Genomic DNA, 14,235 nt, shown 5'->3' with positions numbered 1-14,235 from the left:
TCTGAATGAAATGGTGATGCATTTTGAGAAAATGCAATGAAATTCAGTATAAAGGACAAAATCCAACACTTAAGAATAATACATAACCACTAGACAGCGAATTGGCTGGGCAGCAGCTTTGTAGTGGAGGTTCTGGTGTTTGGGGGGTTTAGAACCTGAACACAAACCTGTAATGCCAAACTACAGAGAAAAAAGTGACTGTAATGAGACATGCAAACATTTTTCCTGTTTACTCAATAGTGCTACAAAAAGTAGCTCCATCTGACACACTGAATACATTGTAGGCACTACACTTCAAGAAATGTGGACAATCAGAACAAGGCAGACAAAAGCAAATAAATGATGATATGCCAGAAAATATAAACCATAAAGGAAAACTGAAAAAATAAGGGGACACAGGAGAAGATAATAAAATTAAAACATAATAAGAATCTGCTGCAAAGGGGAACGTCATAAACTGACTTTCATGGCTGCTGGGAACAGGATAGGAAATAGTGGGCTTAAATTGTTGCAAGAATGTTTTTCTTAGAGATTATGAAAAATTTTCTACTGCTAAGAAGAATGAAGCATTGGAACAGATTGTTTAGGGAGATTGTGCGGTGTCTACCATGGGAGCATTTAAAGAGCTGATCCAATAAATGTGCCAGAACTGGTTCAGGTATAACTGTAACTTGAGTCAAGGATGGACTACATAACTTCTCAAGGACCCATCCAGTCCAGTTTATCCACTGCAGGTATTCATCTCTTGCATCTACTATTTCATGATATAACAAGGAAAAAGGCCAGAGCCTGCAGGAATACTTCTTTGGAAGAGTAAGAAAAATCGTTAAGTACCAGCCCTGATATACAACAGCCCTGCATGATAGCTAAGGTAAAAAAAAAACAAAACTGAAACCGAAACAGACACTTATTGGCTATGCTTTCTGAATCAGCCTTCTTCTGAGTACAAGATGAACATACTGTCTGATCATCAACCATTTAAAAAAATCATAAACTATTGCCAAGGCACTCAAGCAACACATAGGTTATGGAGATTCCAACAAGCTGATTTGAGTATAAGACACTGCTGCCAAAGTGGGAGACTGTCAGCATGCTCCAATACCTTTGCATGTAGGATGGGAAGCTTTGACAATGGCAGCAAATTTCAACCAGGATGATATGCTATGGACAGAGAAATATCTTGTGTTTCAGAGCTATCCAGACTGCTTGAAGCAATTAGATGCTGGAGTCCCAGTGGAGAGATTGAAGTGCATATTGTATACAAAACTCTGTTTAAATGGGATTAGCCAAAAGTCTTAGCAGATTTAAAAACTGATGTAATAAGATGCGTCTATGCTTCAATGCCAGGCAACCATAAGGACATCTCTGCTAGCCAACTATACAGCTCTTCATTTACATGTATGCATGAAACAGTTCAACAGATGAGAGCAGCTCAGGGGTCAAGAACAGGGGACAGAACCTCACAAAATCCTAGCCTACCCATGGTAAAAAGTCAGAACAAGCCTGCTAATTTTTAACGAGGGTAACTGTAGGGCTTTCAGTAAGTTCCCATTGCTGAGCGACAGGCTAGGAGGACATACAGGCATTTGACATAATGAGGCAATAGAAGAGGGATTTCGCAAGACTACTGTGACTAACAGGCCACATCAAAATTCAAATGATTCAGTAGTAAAGGAGGATGTGAGCTACAAATGTCTCAAGCTGGACACCCCGAAAGGCATCAGAGGTCAAAGAAATTAATGGATAAAGTTCTAACCAAGAGGATGGCAGTTTGGCTTAGCACTGCCACGCATTGCAAAGCACTCCTCAGGGTCCAGCAGAGATTGGACTGACAGGATAAAGGTTCATGGTTTCTCTTCCCATAATTCACATTCTTCTACAGCCCAACAGAGAAAAGGCAGGTGTAACAAAGAATATCAAACTAGGCATGTAATTATAAGCAAGGAACCAATGACTGGAGGCCTCTGGGCACAAATTCACAGTTCTTGCTATCAACCACAAAAACCAGAGGCAAAACTATCATCTTCAGTAAATTATAGGTCATAGGAAGTAGGCCACAGAGGAACTTAAACAACCATAAAGTAGTTGCAAAGAGCCAGAGGAAAAGTGCCAGGACTCAAAGACAGCCTTAGCAATCTTCTCAACTGTTGCAGAAGACTTAAAAAACAAGTTAGGACAAAGGAATAAGGAGGCTAGGACAAGGCAAAGGACTAGAGAGTCAAATTAATACCTCTATACCAACAGCAGCAATACAAACAAGGAATGGGAAACCTGGCTGACCACTAGCTTGTGGGCTGCAATGATCTGGCAGGAAAAGCCTTGGTCCTACAGACACACATGTAGTACTTAACAGCTGGTCTTAACTAGTCATTAGCACAAAGAACAAAAGACCATAAATTGCTATAAAGAAACATCTAGAAGCTGTACAGAACATAGAAAGAAAAAGCCAGGTTTGGAGAAAGCACCGTGGAAGCCATTCTGCATGCCAAAATGCTAGTGATGATTGTGGCACCTCTGTAAGCAAGTCTTCTAAGGAAGCAAGCAAACAAAAAAAGCCCACCTCATTTCAGAAATATGGAAACAGAAGCCCATCTGGACTCTGGCCACATTAACACTAAATATGGACACATGGAGGACCAAGATTAAAGCTTGGCAGTTACTAAAACCTAGGTCCTTCGTGAAGCTTAAAAGAAAATTAGGTTCATAAAATATTAACACAAGTATAGTTTCTAATATTGCAGTTTGCATGTAGAGTTCCATCTTTCATACCAAATATTTAATCATGTTAATATTTAATCGTTAAGATTTTTCCCTGGACAATTCAAAGGTTTGCTGTCCCAATGTCCTTGGTTTGGCTAGGATAGAGTTAATTTTCTTTCTAGTAGCTGGTATAGTGTTATGTCTCAGATTTAGTACCAGAATAATGTTCATAACACACTGATGTTTTCAGTTGTTGCTAAGTAGTGTTTAGTCTAAAGTCAATGATTTTTCAGCTTCTCATTCCCAGCCAACAAGAAGGCTGGAGGGGCACAAGAAGCTGGGAGGGGACACAGACAGGACACCTGACCCAAACTGGCCAAAGGAATATTCCATACCATGTGACGTCATGTCCAGTATACAAACTAGGGGGAGGGCGGGGGGGGGCACGGATTGCTGCTTGGGAACTGACTGGGCATCTGTTGGCGAATGGTGAGCAATTGCACGGTGCATCACTTTTTTTGTATATTCCAATCCTTTTGTTATTATTGTAATTTTATTATAATAATTATTATTTTCTTCCTTTCTGTCCTATTAAACTGTTCTTATCTCAACACTTTTTCTTTCCCAATTCTCTCCCCCATCCCACTGGGTGGTGGGGAGCGAGTGAGCGGCTGTAAGGTGCTTAGTTGCTGGTTGGGGTTAAACCATGACACCCCAGTATGGTCAAGCACACTGTTCATATCTCCTTCCTGACTGGATTATCTCTTACCACTGAGCTGTTCAAGATTAAAACTGCTTTTAAAAATGTGTTATTTGCCTTATTGGTGAATATGCCTGAAAATCCAGTGTAAGGACTATGGCAAAACAACCAAGCCGAGAGTGAAGGTCTAAGTACAATTTAAGTTAGTTTTAAATCTTTCTAATACATACCTGCACAGGCACTCTTTTAGATTCTAAGCCACTAAAACAGTCATTCAAGACCATTAATCGCTGTAAGTCACAACGAACTCTTAGAGAAATTCTAACAGACCTTTTGCAGGGTTCACTTACAGAACTCATTCTTCTAAGAATTAAGAAACAAGATCTAGCTGATACGAATAACTAATATAGAAGGAGAACCGCCCATCAAGCTCAGAGAACAGCTGTAGCATTTTTCCTCACTTGTCTTTCCCTGCAGCTCTGCTGCCTAAGCCACACTGCCTCAGTGAACAACTAACAATAGACTGACAAACTGTTAATATTCATCCTAAAACCAAGGACATACTAATATCTTAAAAATCTTATTCAAGATTTTATAGAAATCTATTTGAAAACACTTTGTTTTGTAGTGCATTATTTGCATGAAAAGAAGACAAAAAAATAGCCTTAAATGAAACAATGCCATTTAATGTTTATTTGCTGAGGGGTACATTGCATAGGGAGGTCTTTAGCATGTCTTCTTAACAATAGCTGCTTTTCATCTGGTACTTCTTTTTCTCCTCCATTTACTGTCCACCCAGGTATTAAGTCCTTCATTCTACATATTACAGCTGCAATTGTAAATTAAGCTTTGGTTTGCTATTCTACATAAGTATGTAATAAAATATTTTTACAAGGGACAAATACAAGTTGTTTATTATTTAGTGAGGTTCCACTCTTATCAAAAGACTACACTAAGTGAAAGCAGTGGAAATATTTTGTCATGGCAATGTTATGACAATGCTCATTGCACCTTTTGAAGTCAGGCTTACTTTTCCCTAAAGCACAAAAATGATGATTGAAAAAGAAAGATAAGCCTGGAAAAGAAAATCATACAATGAAATAGTGATGCAGAACAATGCTTAAAAAAAAAAATCTAAGCTCTGCTGACTATTGGGGCCACATGCCTGAGGTTAGAAAGGTGATTAAGTGCTTTGCTAAATATAGCCTTAAAATATGCCTTCAGAATGTATTCATAATTAAGAAAGCTTGATTGTTTATGATGTCTATTACTCTCTACTCTTAGTAGAAATGCAGAGTACTTGCTATATTGTATATTATTATAATCACAATACTTAGCATATTGTGTATTATTATAATCACAACATAAATGCCTAAAACTAACCTAGGTTCCTTTCTCCTTCTCTAAAGGACTTTAGTTTTAAATCTGTCCTTCACTTTATGACATTCAGAATTGCAATTTTTTTGTGAAACAATGAAAACTTTCAATATTTAAGAAATCACTTTATAAAGGATAGTATCAGTCTTCCGAGAGTGTGAGGCAGTATATACATAATTCAGGCATAGAACAAAGTCAACAGATACAAAAGATCTGCCAACAAATACACAACTCTGCTCTATCCTGAGACTTACCAGTACAAACTAATAGGGACAGGAAGCCTAAACAAAACTCTGCATCAAGTAGGCAATAAACATGTTAGTTTTATTAAACCAAAATACATAATTGTCCATTCCTATTTCACATTTTTGCAAAATAAAGGCTGTACAAAATACTACTGTGAGATACTATACATATTTTAAAGGAACATCATTCAAATAAGGATAGACACTAGAAAATGTATTTTCAAAAATCAGACAGAAGTGTGAACTAAATTGGAAGTTGTGTGAGCACACAAATGAACTAAACTGGATTATTCCACATTAATTAATTTAAATAAAAGTATAAACTTTGTTACACTTGTAACAAAGGGAGTAATTCATTAGATCTTAACTAGAAAAAATAAAAAGGAGTCTGAGAAACTGTATCATTTTATTTATATACTTGAAATCATTGAACACTGTCATGACACAGCATTTGTAAAGTTGGCAGTAATTAAAAAAACATTTGGCAATATAATGAATTCACTAGAGTTCTATTTATAAAGAAATATTTTTCATTTAAATCACAAAGCTAAATAACTGACATTGAGAGGAGTTCTTTGCACAATATAATTCATTCCTTATTACAAAATTCAGATGTGGGACCACAATCCAGTGTAATACAACAATCCCTCTTTATACTGCCCAAGTTTTATGAACTGAAGCAATTTTTACTTTCAAACTTTGATCCACTACCCAAAGCAAAGAAATAAATGCTGCACTTTGTTTCAAAGGCTCTGAAATTATTCTTTAAGCCGAATTTTTCAAATTTTACGTTTTTTCCACTCTGGCTTGTCTGTTTCATCATCTTCTGGTTCCACTTCTGCAAAAACTGTTTTTGGCTGCGTTCTACAAAATATTAAAAAGATTAAAATAATGGTCACACTACAATTCTTTATCAGGAACTATATTAGACATGCACTAAAAACAAATGGCATCCCTTCCATACTTAAAAAAAGAGCATCCTAGACTTGCCCATTTTTCATTTTCAACATAAAACTATCAACTAACCTAAGAACTGAAGAAACCTGCAGCTCTCAGGCAAAGAACAAGCATAACAAACACACATCTTTTGCAAGTATTATTTCCTTATCAGCTCACAATCATTATCTGTGTATCCATGAATAAAATTAAGGTAGAAGGGAGGAACAAATCAATTCAATACAATGCTAGAAAAATGGAGCCACAGGTCTTCTCATTCCATGATTTTAAAAAAAGAAACCTCCACTTTGATACACTGTAGTACGACAGCAGCGAGTAAGTGAAAACAGAACAGCTAAGCCAGGTTTCTGGCTTAACCTATGCATGAAAAAAACAGGTTCTCCTCCAGGGACTTTATCCAGCACTACCGTAACATAAAAAACCTAATGATCTTCATATGAGAACACAGTGTATCCTACAGTCAAGCTTGATGGTATCTATCCTCCACTGTTTACTTGTATTTTAAATAACACTTAAACTTTATAAAAATAATTATTGATTACTTTTTAAACGAACACAGTATCAAGTACCATTTCAATAAATTGTTTGGACATTCAGTTCCCCTGTTTTACACTTTAATCACTGCATGGTCCCCTTCTCCAACCTAATTCTCAATCACTGTGGAGCTGAAACTACTAGATTTCTGAGGCTAGCTGTGCTCGACTTCTCTTTAAAACAGACACAACAAAGTATAACATGTAGCCAAGGCAGTCATCATCTCATTAATGTATTAACTGCTGTTTTTACAGCAGTCTAAGGATGTGACACACTATTATTGTAACAACTGTTATTTGACAGACTCTACAAAATGCATAAACCTTAACAAAATTGCATCTGCCTTACTTAACACAATAGGCATAATTCAATGTTGCCACTGACGTCCAAAAGTAATAGCAATCCATCAGCTTTTGAAGAGCAGGATTCTTCACGTGTTAAATATGTGGCACAAAATAGATTTAAAGTCATCAAAACTAGTCAAAGACAACTTCCCTTATATACAGGATCTTTCTATCAGCCTGCCTTCTCCTTCATCCTCCAAAAGTGCCATGGATGTGACGAGTATACTAAGATGCTCCAGAGAGGGTCCTACTGCAGGACTCTATTGGCACATCATCCATGGGAGCAGGCTGTACATCTCATTACGTCAGATCTTTTACCTGGATGAGGACCTACACTACTGGAAGTTAGACGAGTCATTCTGCTCTCCATGGAAAGCAGAACTATGATTAAAAAAAAAAATTTCAATTAAAAATTTCATTAGAATATAGTTACATAAACTCTACTTAACCAATCACTGAAGGAGGATTTAAAAAAAAATAAAAATAAAAAATCATCATTCAATCCAAAACAGACACCAGGGATGAAGGCTTTATTGGCCAAAATACTGGATTTTGTTAGCCGCTGAAGAGGTAGAATGTATGGAATCTTCTTTTTTCAAAACATATTGATGCAAGTTTATTTAGCCCATTTTAACAGTGTACCTTCCTTTTATTACAATAGACAAAAGGTATCTAAATGCCATATAGGATCACATCAGGTCAGCATTGAGATGCTTGTTAGCAAAACACAACTAATCATTTCTGACCACAAAACCTGCAACTGTCATAACTGTGGTTAGAAACTTCCAACCAAGAAGAATGACTTAATTTGTGAAAAAAGCAGCAGCACCTATGTCCATATTTTCCAGGATAGGAGGGGCACAGAGAAAAGTTACAGACTTCAGCTAATATAAGTGTGCTGCTGAGTTCAGTAAAGCTGGGGGTGGGGTGGGGTGAGAGAAAAAAAGGAATTCTAGCATAATCTAGCAGTAACCAGCTAAAGCAAAAACATACAGAGGCAATCAAGGCTGCTTGCTCTCTTGTTTTTTAAAATTACTGTGAAATGGCTGTAGCAGCAGCTCAACTGAAATGTAAACTGTTCCACCTCCACAAGCTACACAGCTATAACTGGGGCACCTAGGGTAACCACATGCCTGACCATTTTAAAGATATAAGCACAGAAAACACTAGTTTTGTTACAGCATTATCAGCAGTGATCATTTAATTTAAACACAAATTGTTCTGCTTAGTAATTGCACTAGAGATTGCTAGTGTAGTAGGAGTTTGCTGCATGATTGATATTTACACAAAATTATTGGAACAGGTTTACTACTTCAATTTTTTTTTATTTCTGAGGGCTAAATAACACGTGTGGAAAGCTGTGTTCTTTTTGCCCATCAACTTTCTCAATTTTATTTATCCTTGACTTTGAAGGTTGATTTCAGTTTGTTAGGGATCCGCTTGGCAGATCCCATGGGATACTGCCATGGAGTGCAAAGGGTCCCAGGAGAGCTGGTTGATCTTTGAGGACAACCTCCTCAAAGTACATTCTGTCCCATGCGCAGAAAGTAAAGTCTGGCAGAAGCCTAGTATGGATGCACAGGGATCTTCTGACTGAGATAAACCCCAAACCCCCCAAAAGAAGAACACAGAGGAAGCCTGGACAGCCTTAGCCAAGAGGAGCAAAGGCATTACGTGAACATGTAGGAACGGAGTTAGGAAAGCCAAAGCTCAGCTGGAGTTGAAACTGGAAAGAAATGTCAAAGGCAACACTAAGGGCTTCTACAGCTACACTGACAGCCAAAGGAATGCTAAGGAAAATGTGCTCCATGGGGCAGGTAACTCACTAACATAGGATATGGAAAGGTCAAGATACTCAGTGCTTTTTTTGGCTCCGTTTTCCCTGAGAAGGTCTGTTCTCAGGTCACCGAAGACCCCTACACTATGAGCAGAGTCTTTGGGAGGGAGTGAGACTTTACCAACAGAAGAAGACGACATAGACAGGGAGTACGTAGTTCATTGGACATAAAAAAATCCATGAGATCAGATGGGGTGAGGGAGCTGGCCAGTCAGTGTCACTGCAAGAACACTCTATCATCTTTGAGAGGTCATGACTAGTAAAGGCAAACTTCATCATCTTTATGAAAGGCAAAATGAGGATTTGGGGAACTACAGGATGGTCTGCCTCAGTCCCTGGGAAGGCTATGGAAGAGATCTCCATGGAAGGCATTTCCAGGCACATCAAGGACAAGAAGGTCATAGGGAACAGCCAGCATGGATTTAGCAAGGGCATACTATGCCTGCCATCCAAACTGCTGGAACAGGCTGCCCAGAGAGGTGTTGTGGAATCTCCATCCTTGAGGATACTCAAACTTGGCTAGGCAAGTCCCTGAACAACCCGAATCTAACTGGACCTGAGCAACCTGATCTAAGCAAACAGGCTTTAAGCAGAAGGTTGGACTAGATGACCTCCAGAGGTCCCTTCCTACCTAAATTATTCTATGATCCTGTGTTTCCACATGACTGTCAGCTGAAACCAGTCTCTCATACACTGACAAATGCATTTCTATTGTGCGTTACACTAACAGGCTGCAAACAAAAATGGGAAAACAAACTAACATGATTTATTCATACTGCATGCTTCTCTTTATTTCAGTGGTTTTCAACTTGTTCAGCTAAGCAGCCCCCTAAAAAATTTCCAGGGGCCATGCAGACTGCTTTAGAGTCACCATAATCCCTCTGGTTATGAGTTGTTTTTTTTAGTTACCTTTCAAGGATCCAATAAAAGTAGCTCAATGACATCTCAGGTTCATAGACCAGCAGCTAAAAAAATACTGCTACAGCTAAACTAGCTGGAGATGACAATTGCATATGACAGCATGTGACTCATGTCACAGTAACTTTTGAAATTTGTGTTTATACTGCACTGAAACGAAGAAAAGACTTTCTCAGGGGCTTCCCTCTCAAAATTACCAACTTCCAAAAGAGATTTAGCTTAAATATACCAACATGTGCCAGCAAAATCACTGTTATAAAACACCCTATTCAGTCCTGCTTCTTCAGCTAAAGATACTTGAGCCACTACATGACTAACACTTCACACACTGGTACTGCCACTGAGAAAAAGTTCAGTGAACACACCACAGCCACAGGCTGGTGCTTCAAGTCATCCCCTTTTGCCTGTGACAAGCAGCAATGACAAAGACAGCAAAATAGGGGCAACATTTCTGAACTGAAAGGCATTTTCTAAGAACTCTGATCTATCCTGGTGGGGAGGGAAATTTCACCCTCACCTCCCCTAAGGTACAGAAGGGAGCTACATCTGGGCCTGATTTGGTCCCCAGCTACAATGCTTAGTAATTCCTGCTGATCATTCAGAGGGACATCTGAAGTCATTATAGTATCTCTGTACAGCTGTGTTAAAACAAACAGCTCACAAAGAATGTAATTTTCAAACATTTACAACTGATGCCTCAAGTTCCTTTCCTGTAGTTCTTTACTTGAAATCTTCAATCTGTCCTTCCTTTCCTTTCACTCCACAGGAACAGCTCTTGCCAAGGTCTCTAACAAGCTTTTTCCTGAAAAATCTCAAGATCTTTTCTTTATCCTGATTCATTATGACTTTTCTCCTGTGTTGATCACATCTCTTTTGACACTTTATTCACACTGGGCTTCTGTGACCTATCATGTCCTGATTCAGCATGTACTTCTTAGCATCCCCAGTACCCTTTTCAGCAGAATCTGTTTTTCCACCCATCCTTTTGCCTTTTACATACTTCCCCCTCCTTTTCTGGCTCAAATTTTAGGAGAAACAGAAAGGTCAGGGTAATGACAACAAGCCTGGAAAAATTTTCAAGTGATACATAATGCAAATTACTATTTGGCCTTGAGAATAAATTAGCCACCTTTAACTCCAACAAAAAGGAAATATTTTAACATACGATTTTTAAACTAACAGCAAAAGTCATGTTGCAGGTATTTCTTAGAAGAATTATTGAAATGAAAACACAATTTGAAAAGCATGAAATCAGTTATCTGATTTAGAATGACCTAATCAGTATGAATCAGGACCAGACGAACTCTAACCCAGTCATCACAATCAAGAGTTATGAAAACTAGTTACGAAAAATAGCATTTCTTAGTCTTCTCAGTCTAAAATTATTTAATAGCCATCACTGAAGAAAATTAAATAACTATTAAGTGAATAACCATCCGTTAGACAACATAAAAACAAAAGCCTTATCAAACAAGAGATATATCCAGTGGATAGTTTTATGCCATATTTAAGTGAAAGTTTACTATAAGAAATGTGTAAAAACGGATAGCAGAGAAATAAAGGAATAAAAAGAATAAACACTATTTTAAAAAATGAAATGTACTGGATGTAAGTTTTTTAGGTCTCAAGACAGTATGTAATTTTAAGTATGTATCAGAGTATCACCTTTCCTAACTCTAGAGTATATCTTATGCTATAGCTAAAGCAGCCAGCTTCCCTAGTTTGTATACTGCTTGTTATTACGAACTCCCCATTTCAACAGGGCCACCAGGGACACTCTTACAATCCAGTATTATGTAGTAATTTACATAAATTACTTGTAATTTGCATATTTTCTTAAAGATGCATCCATAAGAACATCTGTAATATGCTTTATATACACAGGGTAAACATACATGCCCTGTAAAGTCAGATATAGGATATAATTAACACAGATTTCTATATTATCTGTGTGTGCAGGCAAGCAGCTAACAAAACCTATGACCACCACTGGTCTGCAGCTGTCAATATAGACCTCCATTTCTGAAAACTAAGAACATAAACAGTTATAAAGAAATGGTTTGCATTGCAGTGTCTTAGCCAATAATAATAACAATAGTAGTAACAACAACAACAATAATAATTTTAAAAATGCTCTTTGCATAGAATACATCTTAAAGTCAAGCTTTTAAAGCAAGGATAACGGCAGTTTCTTTCGCATGAGATTTATCAGCTGACAAAACCATCAAGGCAGCATGCCGTTGGCTGCAGTCCCATTCCCCCACACACATATCACCGTCTGGTGTGTAAGTTAATAGCAGTCTGGACTTGCATCCTCCCCACTTCTCAGCCAGCTCTCTTCTTCCCCTACAGCTACATCTTTAACAAGAAACTGTAATGAAATCTGCCCACCTGACACAGTAAGCCTTCTGTAATACAGCTATGTTTTAAAACTTTCATGTCTACTACATTGCAGGTGTCAGGGATGAAACTTAATATACAATCAGTGAAGTTACTGAGCCAAAAATATACTGAGGTATCTATCTACCTGATGGAATGTGTGCTTGTATTTACTTTTGAGATGGGATAGTTGCATATCTCAAAAAAACCCAGGTGCCTACACATTCAAAGTAAATTTCACCTCTAGCAAATGTGAACTCTCAAACAATTAAAAATCAATATTTAGCATATTCATTACAACAACTATTACAGAATCAGGAAGAATCCTTCCTTGGTACCAAGAGTGATACTGTATAATGCATTACAACATCAAATGCTATAGTTATTAATTACCAGTATGCCGTACTTATTAACTACCCAGTCAAAGCCAGGCTAGGTCACTGATGTTCTCAAGCTGCTTTGGAATAACTATTCAGCTATCTTTGTGAACACGTGGGTCAAGTCAGAAAACAAGTGTCATCACTAGAAACAGCTATGATTCTTAACATATTTTGAATTTCTGGACAGAGGTGGTGATTATTTCACTAAGGAGCTAAACACTAATAAAGAAAGTACAGTCAGTAAAACACTAATGAACGTACAGTGTAGGAGATAAAACACTGGGGTGCAAACAAGAAAAAATAGTTTGTTATTGGCAGACTGTTCTGTGCAGACTACTGCATCTCTTCCAAACCTTTTCCTTATGCATTTTGAAAATACTACTTATACTAGAGAGATGATTTTGTGGGGGGGGGGGGGGGGAAATCAACAATAATGACAAAATGTGAAAATTTCAGTCATTTTTAAAGTGACAGTTTCTGGCTATTAGTATGAAATGCATTTTTTTAGTATTTATTTTAGTACTGTTGTGAATGTGTTTAATGGTCTGAATTCTATTTATTTTTAGAAAATAAAAATCTTTGGAAGAAAGCATTCTAGAAGCATATTGCACAATTTTCATTGTAACATATACACACAAATACCACACTCACACATACAATTTAAACTAAGTAAGTCACCATCTGTGGGATTACTGAGATTTTACTACCATAATCTTGATGAGGCTCTTTACTTCATGTAACAACAACTGAACACTTATTTCTTTACATTGAATTTTTGGTTGGAGATTTTATCGGTGCAATATCTAATATTGCTATACCTTTAACACCAAGTTAATTCAAGCAGGTACTCAGGTCCTTACGTAGGAAAAATTCAAATAAAAACTTATGACATTCAAGAAATCATGTAAAATATGCTGTCACAACATGAAGTAAATATTTTGAAGGTTTAACCTAAGAATCAATCAGAACTAGAAGGCATATTAGAAAACTTATCATCCCAGTTTGTCAATGGGACAGTACCTTATTAAAAGGTATACTGCAATTTCAGACATTGATTTGGAGAAGATTCTAAATTCTAATCAACTTAGAAAGCTTTAAATTAATTTTCTAGCACTGATAGGTACATGTTAAAAATGGAAATGTCAAATTTCAACAGTTTAATCTCCTGAAAACTTTTATCTTCATAAAAGAGTATGGCATATTCTTGGTTTACATATACATGGCAGCAATCCAGCAAAGGCAAAGCATACCATTAAAAATGTGTGTCTTCTATTTTTACCAAACTCCCACTGGCCTCCACAAATATTACTTGTATTTTTAATCGTTTCCTTACTTAGCATATGCCGGAGCAACCCAGTATGGATTCTCTTCCGCTTCCTTTGCATGCCGTAAAATAGCCTCTCGAGGGTTGCTATCATCTGTCTTATCCAGTGCAATATTCTTGACTATATATGATGACAAGGTACCTCCGTGAGTTCCAACACGCCCACCACGACCTGTAGCAAAAAAAACCAGAAGAAGAAGGAAGAGTATTTTAGAGAAAAATATATAAGAAATAAACAGAGAAGTGTTGTGTTGTGTCTGTAACAGTGATCTGATACAAAGAAGTTATTTAATACTATAGGAAGAGTCTAATCTAGAGTTGCATTCACCTAAGTGTTTTACTGATCATATAAATTAAAGTAAGACATTGTGATTATTGATTTATTCCAGGCAAGCACTCCAATCAAAGGCAAACGTCCTACATTTGCTGGACACTGCCCGTACATATATAGTAGAGTTGCCACCCAAAACAGTTTGAATGCAAATCTGAATGAGTATAGGACCCAAGCATGATGGTTCCTTTGGCGTACGACAGTCTGAA

The 14,235-nt window shown here is 37.3% G+C and overlaps 1 protein-coding gene across 1 annotated transcript in view; it reads right to left on the bottom strand.

Annotated features, from left to right (window-relative positions):
- Window positions 1–5,409: 5,409 nt before the first annotated feature.
- WDR70 (WD repeat domain 70) overlaps window positions 5,410–14,235 on the bottom strand; it is a 142,090-nt gene continuing 133,264 nt past the window's right edge. Inside the window, exons 17-18 of the mRNA XM_075019702.1 lie at window positions 13,705–13,867; window positions 5,410–5,886 (exon numbers count right to left, since the gene is read on the bottom strand). Of these exons, the coding sequence (XP_074875803.1) occupies window positions 5,802–5,886; window positions 13,705–13,867 (248 nt within the window). The 3' untranslated portion in view covers window positions 5,410–5,801. The remainder of the gene's footprint in view (window positions 5,887–13,704; window positions 13,868–14,235) is intronic.

Source organism: Buteo buteo, chromosome Z, assembly GCF_964188355.1.
Source record: "Buteo buteo chromosome Z, bButBut1.hap1.1, whole genome shotgun sequence".
Classification (NCBI taxonomy): Eukaryota; Metazoa; Chordata; class Aves; order Accipitriformes; family Accipitridae; genus Buteo; species Buteo buteo.
This window is presented reverse-complemented; position numbering and strand designations above follow the sequence as displayed.